Raw genomic sequence first — 20,737 nt, 5'->3', positions numbered from 1 at the left:
TTTTATGTGGAAATTGTGGAAATTTGCAATGTGTTAGTTCATTTTAGAATGAGGAAGTCATAGATATATATACTATAAATTTACACAATGCTCAGTCCTGAAAGCAGAAGAGCAATAATCGCACGGCACGTCCAGCCTGGTAACATCGTGGTGCCGGGGATCACCGCTCTAGTGTAAGGCTGTGGACATAATGCTTTGTCTACACCGGGGCACGGGGTACTTTGTCGATGCAGGAAACGCTCTCTTGCAGATTTCCTGATTCTCTTCCTGCGCCCGAGGATGTGACGCAAGTCTTAGGACAAGGTGAGGCTGAGCATTTCTTAGAAGATACCTATAGCCGCCTTAAGACGACCCACAACTACCAACTTCTTAGCGCTACCGGACATTGGGGAAACACGAGAGACAAATCACTTTTCTTTTGTGGTTAGACACCTGCATTTTAAGGTGACATCTGGGAACCAGAAGAGGATCTGATGTGTGCGTGACCCCTGCTCCCCGTCAGTGTGATATGCGGTGTCAGTGTGACACGGTGACGTTGGCTTCCTGAGCACTGGTGAGTGTAATCCCCACGCACACAACTATCACTTATGTCACTAGTGTCTCCCATCACCATTTTCCTTGCAGTTTTTTTTAGCAAAATGGAGTGCGCTCTAGGTTCTGCCTGCTTCCTCGACCGGTCACCATGTTGTCACTTTTTTACTTTTAGTATGCGGTTACACACATGATCCTGCGCACATTAAAGACGGCGCTGGAGGAGGAGAGACGAGGACCCCGACCAAGACTAGAGTCCAAAGATGAGCATGGCGAGGTAAGCAAGAAGGCAAGTCCATTAGTAATGTTTTACGACATTGACTGATTGTGGCCCCCGCCTTACAACCTGGGTCGACAAACATAGAAGTAGATATGTAAAACGTAACTCATGATTGGCACAAAGCGCCACATTGTCCTTCATGATGGTAGGATTCCTTATACATGTGTTGTGATTCTTTGGGCGCAGTCAGAAGGCCTTATGACATGGACGACGATCACATCACACGGACTGGCCGTCGGCTCTCCTCACTAGAGCATGACAGCTGCATAGAAATACATGCTGTCACACTCTGGTCAGGAGAGCCGCCGGCCAGTCCGAGCATTGTGATGCAATTGTCCGTGTCATACGGCCGTCTGACTGCGCCCTTACGAGCAGTACAAGGTGTCCTCTATATCTATTGTACGCTCAGTTGTTTTGCTTTAGGTTGTGATACAGGATGTAGCTGACTGTCCACCACATTATCTCCCATGGGACAGTTCACCTGGCCACCAAAGAGTCAATAAAAAGAGAAACCTTCCTGTCCCCCCGCACCTCACTCTGCAGAGAAGTACGTGATTGCGTCTATGGATATACAGTATGAAACATGACACAAAGGATTGTCACACCTCACCTTGTTCATAACCTTAAAGGTTACAAGTCTATTTTTACATATTGAAGGTAATTCTGTCTGGTCTCTTATCTGAGGGAAGCTTAAGGCCCCGTCTCAAATAACGAGATCGCCAGCGATCCTGCTACGTGTGACACATAGCGGCGACTGTCCCCCCCCCGCTGGATATCGCTGATCGTGCTTGAATGTCCTGGGCCATTTTTTGATCGCTGGTGTCCCTCTGGCCAGCGTGCATTGCTGTGTTTCACGCCGACAAGCGACCTCGTTGGCGACGCACAACTCAGGGACGCAGGCGTGAGTCGTCTGAATAGCTGCTGTGTGACAAGGTCCCAACGACTGCCGAGGTCGTTATACGGATCGCTGGATCGTTGCTGCATTGTTGAAGAGATCTTCCTGTTTGACAGCTTACTAGTGACCATTTAGCGACACACCAGCGATCCTGACCAGGTCGGATCGTTGTCGGGATTGCTGGTGCGTCGCTGTAACGGTACCCTTAGGATAAGGGGGAGAGTCAGAGGGCAATGATATATAGAGTTCTCAGATTTTGTTCTGTTGTTTTCCATGTAAAAAGCTGCTTAAAGCCTGTTAGAACTCATAGACAAAGGCTGTGAGTTCTGCTTCGTCCAACCATCCATAGAGATAGTCTGGGAGTCCTGATTCCCCAATTCACTCACAAAGTATGGGAGCCCTACTTCCTCCTCCCCCTCATAGGGAAAGTCTGTGAGTCCTGCTTCCTCCGCCCCCTCATAGGGAAAGTCTGTGAGTCCTGCTTCCTCCGCCCCCTCATAGGGAAAGTCTGTGAGTCCTGCTTCCTCCGCCCCCTCATAGGTAAAGTCTGTGAGCCCTGCTTCCTCCGCCCCCTCATAGGGAAAGCCTGTGAGCCCTGCTTCCTCCTCACCTTCATAGAGAAAGTCTGGGAGCCCTACTTCCTCCTCCCCCTCATAGGGAAAGTCTGTGAGTCCTGCTTTCTCCGCCCCCTCATAGAGAAAGTCTGTGAGTCCTGCTTCCTCCTCACCTTCATAGAGAAAGTCTGTGAGCCCTGCTTCCTCCTCACCTTCATAGAGAAAGTCTGTGAGCCCTGCTTCCTCCGCCATAGTGAAGTGAAAGCCTGTGAGCCCTGCTTCCTCGACCATAGGTAAAGTTTGTGAGCCCTGCTTCCTCTGCTCCCACATCGGGAAAGTCTGTGAGCCCTGCTTTCTCCGCCCCCTCATAGAGAAAGTCTGAGAGCCCAACTTCCTCCTCCCCCTCATAGGGAAAGCCTGTGAGCCCTGCTTCCTCCTCACCTTCATAGAGAAAGTCTGAGAGCCCTACTTCCTCCTCCCCCTCATAGGGAAAGCCTGTGAGCCCTGCTTCCTCGACCATAGGTAAAGTTTGTGAGCCCTGCTTCCTCTGCTCCCACATAGGGAAAGTCTGTGAGCCCTGCTTTCTCCGCCTCCTCATAATCTTTCTCTATGAGCCCTGCTTCACCAACTCATTCATAGGGAAAGCCTGTGAGTCCTGCTTCCCAATTCCACACATAAAATATTTGTAGCATGAGCTGCCAATCACTGAGTAAAATAAGATAGGAAGAGGCTGCACTGTGTTCGGATGCTGTAAATATTCTTCAGAGTACGGTATACACATTGCTCCAAAGCTCCTTTTCTGCAGCTGTTGTGTGAGTGTGTATAAATATATATATATATATATATATATATATACACACACACACACACACAGTACAGCATGTATGTGTATATAACATATACCGTAGACCAGAGTATGCCTGTGTGTTTAATATGTAACATAGAGCAGGGGTCCCCAACCTGTAGCTCTGGAGCCCCATGTGGCTCGCAGTCCCATGAATTGTGGCTCGCGGCTGTCTGCCAGCTTGGTGCATAAGCTCCAGTTCTAACAAACAGGTATGAAGTGCAAATCTCAAAATGGTTAATTTTTTGGGTAGCCCAGCACAGAAGAGCAGATCTGGATGCACATATACTGGTCTTAGGGTCTTAGAGATAATTTAATTAAGGTACACTGGAGACAGGATGATACCACCTGTGCGATGAGGTGGTTGAAGCTGAATGCAACAGTGTGTTGGAAGTGGTTGATGGGAGAAAACTGGATGGGGGTATTTTGGGGACCTCTGGATCTTGGTATGCTGCTTCAGGGTGAATTCTGTGGAAAAGCTCTGGTTATCATTATACCCGTAATGGGGGCTCTGGTTGCCACTACTGTGAGGGGGGAGGGAACTGGATGTGGCTCACAACCCTCAGAGCTGAATGTGGCTATCTAGGTCAGAAAGGTTGAAGACCACTGATCTAGAGCATGCATGTCTGTGTAATGTACCGGCCTCAATTCCACAAAACTTGGGTCACTATTCAAAATATAAAGAAAACCAGAATGCAATGATTAGGAAATCTCTAACCGCCATATCTTATTACACAGCAGAACACAGAACAGATCAGAACTTCAACATTTTTCATTTCATTGGAAAAAAGTAACTAATTTATAAATTGATGGCAACGATACATCTAAAAGAAAAAAAAAAAAAAGCTTGTGCCCAGCTGTGTCCACCATTGTGCAGCGTCCCCTCTTTTTACATCAGTCTGCATATGTCGAGGAAGTGGGGAGGCAATTGCTGGAGTTTTGGGAAAGGAGCGTAGTCCCCTTTTTGTCTGATGTCGGATTCTCGATGCTCCATAGTTTGGGTCTTGCATGTATTTTTTTTTATTCATAATGCACTTGTCTCGATCTGACAGATGAGTGACCTGGTACCGAGGGCTCCTTTCCTGGCCCTAACACTAGGGGGAGCTCTAGCTCGCCCTGTTCCCAAGGATGCTTGAGATGGCGAAGATGCCGGGGCCTCCGCCCTTGCCTTATCTCCTAGATCAGCCCTTCGTATGTCCCCTTCCCCCACCCAGGGAAGAGAGGCGCTACTGTGCACCGTAGTACCCCAACCCGACAGACAGGGTAATGAAGACAAAGGTAAACTGAAAACTACACACACAAAATATACACTCACATATAATAGAGGTATTCACCAGGGTCTGTAGGGAGGGGGAAGAAAGCAAAACAGAGAAGGATAAGGAATTTCCAAGCATACAAACCAGACAACTCTCCTTCTCAAAACTAACTTCTCCCACTCCAATATCATGCAGCAATACTAACTCTGACGATGACTTTTTAATCAAGCCCAGATTTTATAGGGAAAAGGAGTGGCTAACCGAGCACAGCTGAATGTAGGAGTTTTCCAATATGGCCGATTAACCCCTGTTCTGCTGGAAGAAATGAACACTGGAGAAGTGCTTCTTGGCGTAGTAGGAGCAACCAGACGCTGCGATCTTCTGGCTCAGTTCCGTTGCGGTAACTCCATGACAGCACCAAATTAATCAAAGAATGTTAGAGATGGAATGGACCTCGAGGGTCATCGTGTCCATCCCCCTGCTCAATATAGGATTCGCTAAACCAAATGTTTTCTATGGCTGAAAAGTCTGGACTACATGTGACTGCTTCATCCCCCGATCTCATTGATGGCGCCTTTCATGTGCGCACTGCCCCTGCCATAGGCACTAATGCCCCCCGTATATAAGAGATGCAGAACTGTATAACAAGCTGAAGGGTTCCTCTTATCGATAACAAGCTGGAAGGTCCGTCACCCCCTGATCCTGTAAGACACATGCATGGTTTCCATAAAAAATGCCCCATTTTGATTACTTCGACCACAGAACCATTTTCTACTTTGCTTTCGTCCATTATAAATAATCTTTGGCCCACAGAAGAGGGCAGTGTTTCTGGGTTGTGCTGATATATGGCTTCTTCTTTACATGATGTTGCTTTATCTTACACTTGTGGGTTGCACGTCGACCTGTGATCACAGTTGATTGTTTCTGGAAGTATTCCTTGGCCCATGTAGTGTTCTGCACTTTCGATTCATACTTGTGTCCATTGATTTCTCCACAATCTTTTCTGATTATATTATGTAGAGGGAGGATATATATATATTTTAATTCGTTTTTATTGAAAATATTGTGATACAACATTAGCACAAATGTGCAACACAGGTCAAAGTAACAAATGCATAATTATGCAACCATTGCAGTGTAAACAAAGAGCGGAGGATATTGAAAAGTCTGTGAAAATTTTGTGAAATTGTTCCACAATTTTCAGATGCAGTTGTTCATTCATTGGTGACCTCTGACCAACTTTGCTCCTGAGAGACTCTGCCTCTCTAACATGCTCTTTTATACAGGCATCTAACTCCATTGAAAATTGACCCTCCATCTGTTTTTCATTAGCGCCGCTTTCTTTTCCAGACTTTTGTTAACCCTGTACCAACTTATTTTGAGATGCGTTGTGGCCATCAATTTCTAAATTAATCAATTTTTTCAAATGAAATGGAAAATTGTCCAGTGTTCAGCGCCTGATCTGTGAGCTATGTTCTGTGGGAATAAAATAAAGGGATGAGATTTACAAATCATTGCATTCTTTTTTTCTTTTTACACAGCACTCTAACTTTTTAGGAATTGGGGTTGTATATTGTAAAGCATGCAAGTGTGTGTAATGTAAAATGAAGAGCAGGTGTGTATGTATGTAATGTATAGAGTACGTATGTGTGTAATGTATAGAGTATGTATGTGTATATGTGTAATGTATAGAGTATGTATATATAATGTATAGAGTATGTATGTGTATATGTGTGTCATGTGTAATGTATAGAGTATGTATGTGTATATGTGTGTCATGTGTAATATATAGAGTATGTATGTGTGTAATGTATAGAGTATGTATGTGTTATGTGTCATGTATATAGTATGTGTGTAATGTCTAATGTATAGAGTATGTATGTTTGTAATGTATACTGTAGAGCATGTATGTATAATGTATAGTGTATGCATGTGTAATGTATATTGTATAGAATATGTATGTGTGTAATTTATAATGTATAGCATATGTATATGTGTAATGCATTGTATAGTGTTGAGCGTAGCAGTGAATGACCATGAGTGACAGGACGTAACAGATTATATCTGTTGTGAACTCATTTTCTGGTTTACCTCTGGCTTCTGGTGAGGGTGGTGGAGCTGGCTGTGTTGAAAGAGGAGTCGTGAGTTCTCCATGCGGGCTCCCTCTAGTGGTGACAGTAGGTAATGAAGCTGATCTAAATGGCAGATACCTGCCACCTGAGGAGGAGGACTGTGAGTGGACATCAGGAGTCTCTGACTGGATTTAAGACAGCCGACTCCCTAATTTTGTGCTGGTGATTTTTTTCCTGCCCTGAGGTTCTGGTTTCCAGTTCTGCTCCTGCCTTCTCAAGCTAAGTGTGCTCTGCTATTTTTTCACATGATATTTGGTCTGGTTTACTCAGTTTTTGTGGTCAGCCAGCCCCTGCTGGGGCTGTGCTGAATTTCGATTCTTATGTCTCTGTTTATGCCAGTTTGCTTTTTGTCCCTGATCTGATTGGTCTCTTTTTGCTCTATCAGATCAGGGACAAAAAGCAAACTGGCATAAACAGAGACATAAGAATCGAAATTCAGCACAGCCCCAGCAGGGGCTGGCTGACCACAAAAACTGAGTAAACCAGACCAAATATCATGTGAAAAAATAGCAGAGCACACTTAGCTTGAGAAGGCAGGAACAGAACTGGAAACCAGAACCTCAGGGCAGGAAAAAATCACCAGCACAAAATTAGGGAGTCGGCTGTCTTAAATCCAGTCAGAGACTCCTGATGTCCACTCACAGTCCTCCTCCTCAGGTGGCAGGTCTCTGCCATTTAGATCAGCTTCATTACCTACTGTCACCACTAGAGGGAGCCCGGATGGACAACTCACGACTCCTCTGTCAACACAGCCAGCTCCACCACCCTCACCAGAAGCCAGAGGTAAACCAGAAAATGAGTTCACAACAATATCAGTATAAACAGTAAATGACAGATCCTGCAAGTTTTCTGGAAACATTTCATATTGTGCATATTCTACACTTTCTGGATTTACCTTGGGGCCCTAGACAAGTTTGGGGCCACAAATAATAAGGGGGATGAGGTCTCGATTGGGAGATTCAGATAAAAATATGTCACTATTAAATTAACCACGTCTGACCAGGTTCTCTTCACCAGGTGATTTGAGAGTAAATATCGAGAATTATACGGATTAATATCGATGTAGCATCAGTCAGAGCCCCGGGGCTGGTGTAAATACGTCTTTTGTCCCTTTGTCCGAAATCACAGCCACAAAGCATTTCTTGCAACCGGCAGCCTTCTTTGCAGTCCTCCTCTTTGTATTTCCCCATCTTGCTTGCACAGCTCCTCTACAGATATTCCTTATTCTGTATGTACAACACATTGGAAACTAACGTACAGTGATGGCCGTGAGAACATGTTTTGAAAAGCCATCCGGGGACCATAGGGAGAGACGGTACTAATCTGAGTCTGATCCCTGACTGGCTTCTCCCGCTCTGCTCTCTTTGATTGACAGGTCTCTCCCTGCATGTGTGTACCTATGGAGAGACCTGGTAATCACAGGATGGGGAGTTGTCACCTGGGGCTAGCTTTGGACTAGTCACCGAGGACACATAGCCCCTGGACCAACTTTTCACACTTTTTACACTGCAGCATTTCAGAGGAAAACATATCTGGCTTCAGTCGCGCAGCCAGTGCCTGTGGTTCAGACAGCATGAATCTGATCACAGGTTTCTTTTAAAGCAAATAGGTTATTAAATTTTAGAATATAAACTGTATACATTATTAAATAAATCTTGGACCTGATGAGGCTGGTGTACTTACTGTAACAGTCACACTGGCTGTGTAGCGCTATTTGAATCTTTATCTTCTTCCTCCACCCACCTAGTCAATTGACAGCCCCTCAGTGTCCCTCCTCCCTGCTGAGATCTCACTCTGCTCAGTACAAACTGTAGCTGTCAGTCAGGCTGGGGGAGTGGAGATTGAGAACACTTGAACTCATTCTATTCAATAAGCGTATGCGTGTAGATAAAATCCTCAGGACATGTAAAGGCGTGTGTCGTGGAGAATGAGGGTCCTCATCATTGTGCAGCATTTGTGACCTGAGGTCACCACCTACTGTCCAAACTGAACCCAGTGGAACCAAAGGATGGGAGAAGTGTTTCAGGAAGGATGGATCAAAAGAGAGCACCAGGTAAGCTGAGACATGTGGTGCAGTTACCCAATATAAAAAGCCAGAATGATGAGGCAGGAAGTCAACCAGTGAACACAAGTGTACGCAGAAGGGCACCACGGCCGAGTCACCAGGACACACTTGGAGAATGAGACAGGTGAGACATCGTGAGCCAGATCCGGACGACACCAATCAAGACCTGGGATCCAGTCAAGTTTGGAAGTCCAACCCTTATCCGTCACAGCCCGATAGTCCACCGTCTCAGGTCAAGCACCGAAGATCAAGTGCAGGCTGCCATCCAGAAGTGGACATTCGCTGTGGTGATCTGGAGGCAAGAGTGAACAGAGACGTTACTTCTCATGCTGCACGGTGGCTCAGTGGTTAGCACTGTTGCTTTGCAGAGCTGGGGTCCTGGGTTCAAATTCCATCAAAGACAACATCTGCAAGGAGTTTGTATGTTCTCCCCGTGTTTGCATGGGTTTCTTCCAGGTTCTCCGGTTTCCTCCCACACGCCAAAGACATACTGATAGATAGGGAATCTAGATTGTGAGCCCCATTGGGGACAGCGATGATAATGTGTGCAAACTAAAGCGCTGCGGAATGTACGGTACAGGGTTTGGTCCGGGACTGTGCCGCAGACGGGACGGGGACCGGCCAGTGTGAGGAGGGCCAGAGATCATTACTTGACTTTGTCAGGAGGACTTGTGGCCTGCGGGAAATACCGGTGACCCCAGTTAGTGCCTGTAACCTAAGTGGAACGTGGTGAAGAGACATCCTCATGTGGCCTTGTAGTTGTGAGCGCTGTCCGTGGACGGACATTAGTGTCGCTCCTTTTGGGAAATAGTCGGATACGATGGAGAATCCGTACTGCGACGGTTATACGGTGTTTATTGTCATTAATGCTAATATTGTTAATCAATATCCTGTAATTGAACAATTGACTCCTTACAGAGTTAACCCTTTCATCTCTGTGTTAAGATATTAGTCTGAGAGGTTTGGGGTGCCGAGCATCGCCCACTACTTGCTGCTTCATTGGGCGCTTCCTGTAATGTAACGTCAGAGCCGTGATTAGCCCCGAGCTCCGGACATCAGCATTATCGGCCTCATCACAAGCCAGCAACATGAAAATCTACATCAAGGATCCGGTCAGGGTCATCGCCGAGCATCCAGGATCATTCCAAGGAAATGACGTATTTCGCTCCCAGACCTGTCACCATGACACGATATCAGACCTTGGACTTGATAAGAGAAGCATCTCTTGATTTCTGAAAAGAACGGTCATTAAATCACCGAAAGGAAATAATTGTCTAATTTCTACCTTCCTGTCGCCATAGATCAGATGGTTGTTGTTGGGGGGGGGGGTGAGCCAATACACTGTGCCCCCAACAATTAGCTGCAGCTGGTAGAAGTCCATAGTGTGCAGATTGGGACAGCACAGCGCCACACAGTATGCAGTGGCCATGCTCAGGTACTGCAGTTCTGCTCCTATTCACTTCCCTAAGACCAGAGCTGGAGAAACTGAGAACGGCCACTACATAATGTATGGAGGCTTACATGGGGAAACATGCACTACATGAATAAAAGTATGTGCCCCCTACACTTTCACCTCCAGGAGCTCTGACCTCCCATTCTGCATCCGTAAACATTAATATGGAGTTGGTCCTTTTGCAGATACAACAGCTTCTACTTTTTTTGTGAAGGCTTTGGTGATGTCTGTTGGAGTCAGAAAAGGGTCTTCCCCAAACTGTTCCCACAAAGCGGAAGCTACAATTGTCCACAATGTCTTGTGTTGAAGGTTAAGATCTTCCATCACTGGGCCTAAGGGGCCGAGGCCGCCCCCGATAACAACCCATAGCGTTATCCTCCTCCACCATCTGTGCAGCAGGCACAATGCAGTCAGGAGGGTAACGTCCTCCTGGATTCACCAAACCCAGACTCCTCCATCAGAAGCAGATAGAGATGCGATCCATCACTGCACAGAACACATCTCCTCCAGAATCCAGTAGTGGCGGCTTTACACCACTCCATCCGATACTCGGCATTGTGCTTGGTGATGTATGACTGCATGCAGCTGCTCAGCCATGAAGCTCCCGACGGTAACTCAGTGTTTGTGCTGATATTATACTAGAGAAGGTCTGGAGATCTGGATGTTATACACAGGGGGGAGTGAGGGGCTGGATGTTATACACTGGGGGTTGAGGGGCCTGATGTGATACACTGGGGGTTGAGGGTCCGGATGTTATACACTGGGGGGAGTGAGGGTCCGGATGTTATACACTGGGGGGAGTGAGGGTCCGGATGTTATACACTGGGGGCAGTGAGGGTCCGGATGTTATACACTGGGGGTTGAGGGGCCTGATGTGATACACCGGGGGGGAGTGAGGGGCCGGATGTTATACACTGGGTTATGAGGGGCCAGATGTTATATACTGGGGGATGAGGGGCCGGATGTTATATACTGGGGGTTGAGGGGCCAGATGTTATATACTGGGGGTTGAGGGGCCAGATGTCATACACTGGGGGTTGAGGGGCCAAATGTCATACACTGGGGGTTGAGGGGCCAAATGTTATACACCCGGGGGACTCGGGGGGAGTGAGGGTCCGGATGTTATACACTGGGGATTGAGGGGCTGGATGTTATACACCGGGGGGAGTGAGGGTCTGGATGTAATACACTGAAGGTTGAGGGAATGGTTGTCATACACTAGGGGGGGGGGGGAGTGAAGGGCCAAATGTTATACACTGGGGGTTTAGGGGCCGGATGTTATACACTGTGGGTTGAGGGGCTGGATGTTATACACCGGGTAGTGTGAGGGTCTGGATGTTATATGTTGGGGGAGTGAGGGGCCAGATGTTATATACCTGGGGGGAGTGAAGGGCCGGATGCTATACACTGTGGGTTGAGGGGCTGGATGTTTTATACAGGGTAGAGTGAGGGGCTGGATGTTGTACATTGGGGGGAGTGAGGGCCCGGATGTTATACACTGGGGGTTGAGGGGCCAGATGCTATACACCGGGGGGGAGTGAGGGTCTGGATGTTATACACTGGGGGTTGAGTGGCTGGATGTCATACACTGGGGGGGGAGAGAGAAAGGACCGCATGTAATACACTGGGGGAAGTGAAGGACTGGATGTTATATGCTGGGGGGAGTGAGGGGCTGGATGTTATACAATGGGGGGAGCGAGTGGCTGTATGTTATACACCGGGTGGTGAGGGGCTGAACTCACTGACCAGAGTCCCAGTAGCTCTCTCCATATAGTGCAGCTGTGCACGAATCTGTATACACAAAACCCGGAATGTGGGGGATCCATAAGAAATACTGGCTGCAGTGTTGGACATACCGCTAACAGCCTATGTGCCCACGTATGCAGAAAATTTCTGCATGAAAACCGGACTCCTTCCCAGAAAACGCGTTTTTTTTCCGCGCGTCCCCAGTCTCATAGAAAATAGCTAAAAACGCAGACTTTTCCGCAAAATTAATGAGCATGCTGTGTTTTTTACCGCGATGCGTTTTTTTCGCGGAAAAAAACGCATCGATATGCACAAAAAGTTCAGAATGCATTAAAATGAATTGGATGATTCTTGTAAGCATTTTTTAAGCGTTTTTGCAAGTAAAAATGCTTAAAAAACGCTTACGTGGGCACACACAGCCTAATATAACCGATTAAAGCATTTAGTTATAGTGTAAAAATAATTTCTTGCTCTGTAGGATCATATTGTAAACTGAACAAATAATCTCAATTTTGAAAACTGCATTGATCATCACCGCTTATTATTATAATATAATGTGAAAAAAAGGTGCATTTGTCCCGTTAACAGTCTGACAATGGGAACCGAACCTTCTCAGCAAGATGTAGACACATGGAGTAAATATACATCCCGAAATCACGTCTGCCCCGTCCGGAGAACGCGAGAGTAATCGGGGAGTACGGGAGGATTCACACTGTGCGGCAATTCCCGACCAAACGTCGCAGCAGAGACCAGATCTGCAGGATTCCCACTCTGGGTGAATGGCAGCTATAAGAACCTCCAGCTGTAAATCAGGACAGGATCCGTGAAGGAAAGTGCCTCAGCTGGGTGTGGGCTGTAATTGGGAGATAGGAGGAGGGCCCCTGTACCACCCAGCAGTGTGGGAGCCAGGCCACAGGGCCCCTCTGCCATCAGTGCTGCACCAAGACACGATGAGCCGAGCATACAAGGTATTCATGATCGCTCTAAAGATCACAGCAGGTTTCTACTTTTTAAAAAAATGTATACTAACTTTTATTTCTTATTGGAATTTTCTCCGATTTGTGACTTTGTCTTTTTTTTTGATAAATCTCCTTTTCCATTGGCCGCACCGTCGCACGTATTGGCGTGACCTGTGCCCTGGCGGTACACTGTACGTGCGGACACTGTGTGCCTATGAATATTCACAGCAGGAACCGGTTCTGTAGGGCGTAGCGGCCACACACTGTATTTACCTGTAGGAACACGTGTCTTCTTCCGGAAGTGCAGACACCTGGGATACACAAATTATTTTTGCAGCCAAATTTTTCAGCTGGCATTAACCCTTTTGCTTTTGTCCCCTGTTCTTTTCTGGTTTGACTTTTTGCCTATATCTTTAACCCCTATGTCCCCCGTGCGCCCCTCCAGCCTCCTCCCGCTCCGTGCTGCTCGTCCTTCGTTCCCACAGCAGCTGGTTTCCTTTCTATGAATGTGGCCCTGAGCTGCCTGTCACGGGGAGGTCCCTGTGTCGCCTCTAAAACGACGTGGTACCTTCTGCCTGGCAAGGTGAGGTGTCGGCATCCGCTGGTGCCGGGGCTTGTGATGCATGATGCGATGGCTGCAGGTTGGTGCATTGGGCTCCTGGCTGGCTTTCACTCCTGTCCTCATTGTGATTTATGTTGTGTTTCTTCCAGATCTGGCAGCATGAGGGAGACGAGGAGCGGGACGGTGTTATATACAGTGTATATCTGCGCAGTGCCGGCTCCCAGCAGGTAACGCACCATCTCCTGTGTCACTAACCTACCGGGTGAGGAGCCGTCATTATGAGACTCCTATAGATAATGGGAAGATTATGGCCGTCAGGGGTTAATTGTCCCCATCTCAGGAGTCTGCTGCTCCGGGCAGTAATGTAGGATCGTGCCCTGAAAAAGGTGAAATCCAAATAATGTCCCGGGTGCACAGTCATCGGCTCCTTATCAGATGAGCCCCATTACACCATCATCCCTTAATGGCGGATCTCTGGTTCAATAATTTATAGTTTTGTATTTTCCTGATATATGCTAGCTGTCAGTGAATAAGACCTCTGACCGTACCTGGCTGTGTGCGTGCTGTCACTGAATAAGACCTCTGACCGTACCTGGCTGTGTGCTTGCTGTCAGTGAATTAGATCTCTGGCATCTTTTGCTGATAAGTTGTTAGAATTGTATCCAGTTTGGACAATGCTTTGTGAATTCTGGAATCATACATTGTAGCAAACTACCAGCGCGCTGTGTGCAGGTGATTACTCATGGGCTCACAGAGCATTATCTGTGCTGTGGACAGGATGTCTCATCGCCTCCTTCCCAGATGATGGTGATGCTGCAGTTTTGGCCCCGGGCCCCATAGAGGCTTCTATCTTATATAATGTGCTGGTATCTCTCAGAGGTGGCACCCAGAACAGGACACCTCGCTGCTTACATGCAAATCTTCGTGCCTTGTTGTTATAGGTACACGGCTATTTATGGCCTGCGCCGCCTTATGGCAAAGTATAAGGTGTCGCTGACACCCGGTGATTTATCGTTGTCTCCTTCTCTACCCAGACTCCCGTTAGAGTGTTAGCTCTTCGTGCCGGCACTCTCCCCAGACTTGTCCTCCATCTGCTTGAAGCCCGGGTTCTGGGGGACACCACCTACATCCCAGCCTTCCTGGCCACGTATCGCACCTTCACCAACACTCGGAAAGTGCTGAGAACGCTGCTGGACAGGTGGGAATATTACCCGACATGATGCTATAGATCAGAACGCCATTTCACGGTCTATTTTACTCCTTCCCTTCACATATTGCTCCCGTCTCCTCTGCTGCCCCCTTCTATGCTGTGAATAATTGTGTCGGTGGTTGCAGGTTGGAGGACGATGATTACATACAAGCAACTGGCAACTCCTATGGAGGAAAGGATGATGAGTGAGTAGCACATATGCCTCCATGTACGGTGGCTTTTTCTTAGCGGTTGTCATTATATTTTTGGAGTTTGGTGCTTTTTAGTCTGATTTTTCTAATCTGGTGGATATTTTATAATTTAAGGCTTTGTGCACACATTCAGGGTTTCTAGCAGAAAAACCTGGTACAAATACTGACGTGTTGGTAGCAGAAAATACTTGTGTTTTGTTTTTTTTTTTTTTACACATTTTCCCCACTCATTTGTGTGAGTGAAATCTGCAGAAAAAACTCTGACAAAAATTGACAAGCTGCAGATCTGCAAGGAAAAAATAAGCTCCAAGTGCCGGAGACTCCAGGGATCTCCTTCACTTTTCTACTACTAGGAAATCAATGCAAGTTTTGGGACAAAAAAACGCAAGGTGTGCACGAACGTTCACTGATGGGATCACACCGGGCCCTTAGGATTCATTCACAATGAATATTTGGTGAGGGTTTGATGTTGTAGATTTTCTGTTCCTATGATCAGGTTACTTGAGGTTTTTTCACTTTTTTTGTGCATCCTTTTATTCTACGTGAGTTTTTATCGTGGTTTTGGTCGTCATGTTTTAAAACAAACCTGCCTTATATTTTTTTTTTTTTCATACTTCCCAGTATTTCGCCTTCACAAACCTTTATGGACACAGTTGTAGTCTTTACGCCCATTTAGTGTGTTTCCACATATGTGTTTTTTTTTGCTTGTGGATTTTCTGCATCCAACACATTTCTACGGGGAAAGTCTGCACATAAAACTCTATGTACCTGCGAGAAAACGACATGGTGCAGATTTGTCTCAGGTCAGTTAGTGCAGCAGCGGCCATGAGATCTCTATAAATCCCGTCCACTTTGCTGTAAGACAATCATGGAAACTAATCTGTATGTATAATGCTGGTAGAGCACTAGTGATTAGCTCAAGTTTAGTCATATACAGGGGAAATATATAGAATACATTTATTAGCCTAAGACAAAATGGAGGCTGCACATAGTGGGTTGAGTGTCCTTACAGGCCATGTATGAGGTGCACACTTTAGGTATATGGTGCCGTTCATGGCCATTTTCTATTCCTTTATCTTTAATATTGTTTTTGTTTGAATTATGGACATAATTACTGTTAGACAATGGGCTCACACATGGGGCCTTAAAAGACGGCATCAACCAAAACAACATGAAGAAAAGACCATGTACTGCACATTATAATTGTAGTCAATATTTCTGCCCTGAGATACAAATACTTGATGTTACAGGCCCAAAGTCTGAGGCTGCACCACTGAGAAACTCGGACAACATGCCCTGGTTTCCATGGGGCGCAGACTTGTCATGGAGACTATGTGGATTCTAGTCACCAAATACACTGAGGTGTAAACACAGAGCCAGGAAGGATGTAGGTGGTGATCTGAATCCACTCTGGTCTCCATGACGACATGGGGGAAGACATTGACCCATAATATACCCTGATAAATCATTGTCTCTGCACCCCCGTATACAGCGACCCTCTTATCAGTGATGGGGGACATCATTGTCTGGGCAACCCCTGTATACATTGCCCCTCTTCTCAGTGGTAGGGGGACATCATTGGGTCTGCACCCTCGTATACAGCGCCCCTCTTGTCAGTGATGGGGGGGCATCATTGTTTGGGTACCCCTGTATACAGCACCCCTCTTCTCAGTGGTAGGGGGACATTATTGTCTGCACCCCCGTATACAGCATTTTTTCTTCTCAGTAGTAGGGGAGATCATGGTCTCTGCACCCTTGTATACAGTGCCCCTCTTCTCAGTAGTAGGGAAGATCATTGTCTCTGCACCCTCTTATACAGTGCCCCTCTTCTCAGTGGTACTGGAGATCTTTGTCTCTGCACCCCCGTATACAGCGCCTGTCTTCTCAGTGGTAGGGTACAGTGCACTTTGTCCAGCAGTCGCCATCTTGTGCCATGTAATCTGTCTCTGTCCTCAGTATCAGCGGTCTATTCTGCGGCTGGATGTCTCAGTATCCTGAGGACTTTGTATTACTGGACCCAGACCTGAGGGAAGAACTGTCTCGCTGCTTCGTAAGACTGAAGAAGGCAAATTTGGTCACCAAACTACAGGAGGTGACTGGCGGGGAGCGGCCAGTGACGGCGGCCGGTGCCTTGTTGGACGAGGACGACCACTACGACCCCTTAGATGTCCTGACGTTCCAGGCCGGATATGTGGCCGAGCAGCTGACCTGCCTGGAGGCGGTGAGGACTTCTCTCTACTCTCTTTCTTAAAGATCTACACAGTATAAATCCTAGAGTACAAGATGGTGTCTAATTATTAGGTTGAGACTTTGACAAATCTTGGGGTAATGCAAAGTTACGTCAACCTCATCCCTATTCTGTTACAACAGCATGGGAGACCCCAATGATCGGATTATGGGGGAACTACATTATGACCCAGTATTGGGTTAGCATCATAGGTTTAGGGCAAAGGATGGAAAAACTGATACATGGAAAAATTATCGACTATTCTGGACTATCACGTGTGATTAAAAAATAAAGAAAAAAATAAACATAGAAATCTTTGGAAATGTTATCAGAAATTCTGCCATTTATTTATAATTCTTTCTCCATGATCCTGAAAAATTCCAGTTCTTTATTTCCATTCTGTTCAGATTATCAGACTTTCTGGATTATTGGAATAAATGGATATCACTGTTGTAGGAAAATTGAGCATTTTGTTATCATAACTCTCGCTCCAGGTCTCGTCTTATTTTATTTATTTTTCTTGCAGTCTCTCTTCCTAAGAGTCGTCCCACACGAGTGCCTGGGATCTGTGTGGTCTCGAAGAGACAGGGGAGGAGACCACTATGACCGGTGCTACTCTGTCAGAGAGACCGTCCGCCACTTTAACCGCCTGTCGGGGGCTGTGACATCTTCATGTGTTCAAGACCCTCAGCTGAAGCCTCAGCAGCGGGCGCGGGTGATTGAGAAGTGGGTGAGAGTGGCTGAGGTGAGTGGAAATCTCCCTAATATGTGGCAGTGGTGGCTTCTCAATGATCAAATATTTTGGACTATCGGAAGGTCATGAACACATTTATAAAACTCGCTTATGAGGTTGAAGGAAGCCCAAATAATTCTACAGTCATGGAAAATGTCATGCCATAGGTTGTAGTAATGTAAGTCTGTGGGATATCGGAGTCCGGACCCCATGTAACGCGTTATTGCCCCTTCATATTGGAATTTGTTGACCGTTGTAGTGCACAGACCCCACCGGCATGAGCGTTTTGAATATTTTTTTTTTTTATGTGGATATTTCTTATAAGTGACACTTTATTTTAGGAATGCTGGAACCTCCGGAACTTCTCCTCGGTCTACGCCATCCTCTCGGCCCTGCAGAGTACGTCTGTGCATCGGCTGAAGAGAGTGTGGGCCGAGACCTCCAGGTGAGGCCGCCCATCTAATTCCTATTGTTCTGCGTACCCCCATTGTTGTAAACTTGAGAAATGAAAATGTATTGTGTTCTGATGTCACTCAGGGAAATCCAGCGCAGTTACCAGGAGATGAACGAGGTGTTTTCTGAGAAGGACAATTACGCCCGGATGAGGGAGCTGCTCTTCCAGGTGAGCCGTCGCCTCTAGTCCATGCGTCATGTCCATGCGTCCTCTGCCAGAATAACTCCTCATATAACGCAACCTTCTGTTCAGTCTCAGGACACGTCTGATGTAACCTCCAAAAAACACTCCCCGCGCTCCAGGGACCCACGGGCCTCGGTAAGACACGTTGCGTCTGTACTGTAGGGCTGGGAGGCCATACGCCGTCCTAAACATCACCGTGCCGCACGCAGTCACTGACTTTACATGGCGTGAGGTCTCTGGAAATGTTCTCATCATTGTGATCCTTCCCTTTTTCTCAAACTTCTGTGGGTAGAAGAGGAAGCGCTGACTGTGGGTGTGAGATCTCTGTAAATGGCCGGCGTACAGTCACGTTATAGGTATATATGTTGCCACAAACGGCAATAACGAAGAGTTAATTAAGAATATGGCAACCCCCCCCCCCCAATCCTCACAAATAAGCCATATTTATGGGGTCTCAATAGTCGTGCTATACAGTGAACACTCAATGCCCGATTTATCAAGACCAGTGACAATCACGCCTGTCCTGATCATGGACGCTCCCGATTCATTAAGGGGCGTGTGTGAATCCTGAGCGTCTGAACACTGACACGTGCCGCACAAGTCTTATTCCAGTACGATTTGTAGAGTAAAGAGCGCTGCCGCTCATCATGCCCCGGTCTGCCAAGTCTGTTAGAGATAGGATGAAAACGACATGAGAAGAGAACACCAAAAATTGCAACATGTTCGCATGGTCTCGTGTTGCGCCAACATTTTGAGACTTTTTTCAAAACTTTTTTTACATCAGAATTTTGGTGTAAAAGCTTTGATGTATCAGGCCTGTATCGTGCAAATATAATCAAAGTATACCAATCCTAAATGTTATCCCTGCAGGCGCCATGATGTAAGTTTGCACCCCGGTGGGGGTTAGGATGATGGTGGGCGTCTCCATCACTAGTAACTTCTCATTCTCCTTGGCACAGGGGGTCATCCCGTACCTCGGAGTCTTCCTCACTGACCTTGTTATGCTGGACTCAGCCATCCGGGACCAGCTGGAGGTGCGTCTTCTTTATTGAGCTGCCATATGTCTCATATTGTACGATCAGGCATTATGGTCGTTGGTTGTGGTTTCTTGGACAATGCGGGACTTGTGGTTGACGATAGGATGACAATTTATGATTTTCTATTTGTCGATTTCAGAATGGATACCTGAACTTTGAGAAGCGCAGGAAGGTGAGTGCAAACACTTCTATGTGGAGACCTATACATAGCATTAAAGGGGGTCTCCAGCTAAATGGATACCGTGTGCTATAGGGGATTTCAGCTTGGCATAAATGTCCTAATTTTGGTGATGTTGGTGATGTGGCTATGTGGCTTTCCTACGGAGGGTGATCACATTATTGTGCTGGTGCAGAGTATTGGCTGTTGCTCTCTAGTTGGCTGATGGGTTTGTATGAAAAAAACAAAACAAACAAAAACAGGTGTCAGATTTACAACAAGCAGAAAAATGAGCAGATGGTAGAGCAGAAGCACGGCCTGTGATGGATGATTAGATTTCATCTCCATATCTGAGCAAATGTGAACAATATTGGAGATATAATTTCTTGCCAATCTCTTTCGTATCGTATATGACATGGGATTATAAAACCTCAATCAGTGTGCAGCTAGCTCTGCAGGGGGGGGTCAAGCCTCAAAGGCTATGAGTGACAGATCTCGCACCTTGAGTTGGCTCAGAGCAGAACAAAAGGCTTGCTTGTCATGTGGATCCAAACCTTCTGCTCTAAACTGCTTTGTTGAGTCAGCTATAATTTAATAAGGAGAATATGGACTTGCCGTATGTCCTGGCCACACATTGGTTATATTACTGAGATCCCTACAACATGGCAAGTGCCCGGCTGGGTCTCGACCGGTTCTAGGGGATATAGGCTAGTATATTTGCAATATGATCCCTCTTTCTGTGATGCATGCGGTCCATTTCAGAAGTGGGGGGCCACATCAAGTAACGTGCTGTAAAGGACCTAGGAGCCAGCTGGCAGCCCAACGCACCCATGATCTAACATTACTTGGTAATTGACATTTATTCCACTTACAGTGGGTACGGAAAGTATTCAGACCCCTTTAAATTTTTCACTCTTTGTTTCATTGTAGCCATTTAGTAAATTCAAAAAAGTTTCATTTTGTTCTCATTAATGTGCACTCTGCATACTATCTTGACTGAGAAAAAAAAAACAGAAATGTAGAAATTTTTGCAAATTTCTTAAAAAAGAAAAACTGAAATCACATGGTCATAAGTATTCAGACACTCATAAGTCACATGCTGTCCATTTCCTTGAGATTGTTCTACTCCTTCATTGGAGTCCAGCTGTGTTTAATTGAACTGATTTGACTTGATTTGTAAAAGCGCACACACCTGTCTATATAAGACCTTACATTGCATGCCAGACCAAATGGGAATCATGAGGTCAAAGGAACGGGCCAAGGAGCTC

The 20,737-nt window shown here is 46.4% G+C and overlaps 1 protein-coding gene and 1 long non-coding RNA gene across 6 annotated transcripts in view; one reads left to right on the top strand and one right to left on the bottom strand.

The window, feature by feature from the left end:
- Window positions 1–20,737, top strand: part of RGL2 (ral guanine nucleotide dissociation stimulator like 2) — a 38,902-nt gene that overhangs the window by 257 nt on the left and 17,908 nt on the right. The window contains exons 2-13 of one of the 5 annotated variants that reach the window (XM_073561352.1): window positions 429–553; window positions 707–808; window positions 13,427–13,504; window positions 14,312–14,475; window positions 14,613–14,672; window positions 16,635–16,899; window positions 17,432–17,650; window positions 17,980–18,083; window positions 18,176–18,260; window positions 18,345–18,410; window positions 19,235–19,309; window positions 19,452–19,484. In XM_073561352.1, coding sequence (XP_073417453.1) covers window positions 722–808; window positions 13,427–13,504; window positions 14,312–14,475; window positions 14,613–14,672; window positions 16,635–16,899; window positions 17,432–17,650; window positions 17,980–18,083; window positions 18,176–18,260; window positions 18,345–18,410; window positions 19,235–19,309; window positions 19,452–19,484 — 1,236 coding nt within the window. In that variant the 5' untranslated portion in view covers window positions 429–553; window positions 707–721. Of the gene's footprint in view, window positions 1–215; window positions 554–706; window positions 809–12,556; window positions 12,725–12,750; window positions 13,357–13,426; window positions 13,505–14,311; window positions 14,476–14,612; window positions 14,673–16,634; window positions 16,900–17,431; window positions 17,651–17,979; window positions 18,084–18,175; window positions 18,261–18,344; window positions 18,411–19,234; window positions 19,310–19,451; window positions 19,485–20,737 lie in introns of those variants that run through there. The other 4 variants (XM_073561353.1, XM_073561355.1, XM_073561354.1 and 1 more) reach the window with 4 other exon arrangements.
- On the bottom strand, window positions 5,397–12,502 carry LOC141073859 (uncharacterized). Its single transcript, XR_012227074.1, has 2 exons — window positions 12,365–12,502; window positions 5,397–5,836 (listed from the first exon to the last, which is right to left on the bottom strand). It is a non-coding gene; the product is annotated as an uncharacterized lncRNA (long non-coding RNA).

The sequence above is a fragment of the Dendrobates tinctorius genome, unplaced genomic scaffold, assembly GCF_039654945.1.
Source record: "Dendrobates tinctorius isolate UK_male_01 unplaced genomic scaffold, ASM3965494v1 ptg000315l, whole genome shotgun sequence".
NCBI lineage: Eukaryota > Metazoa > Chordata > Amphibia > Anura > Dendrobatidae > Dendrobates > Dendrobates tinctorius.
The sequence above is the reverse complement of the archived record's forward strand: the minus strand, read 5'-3'. Positions and strand labels throughout refer to the sequence as shown.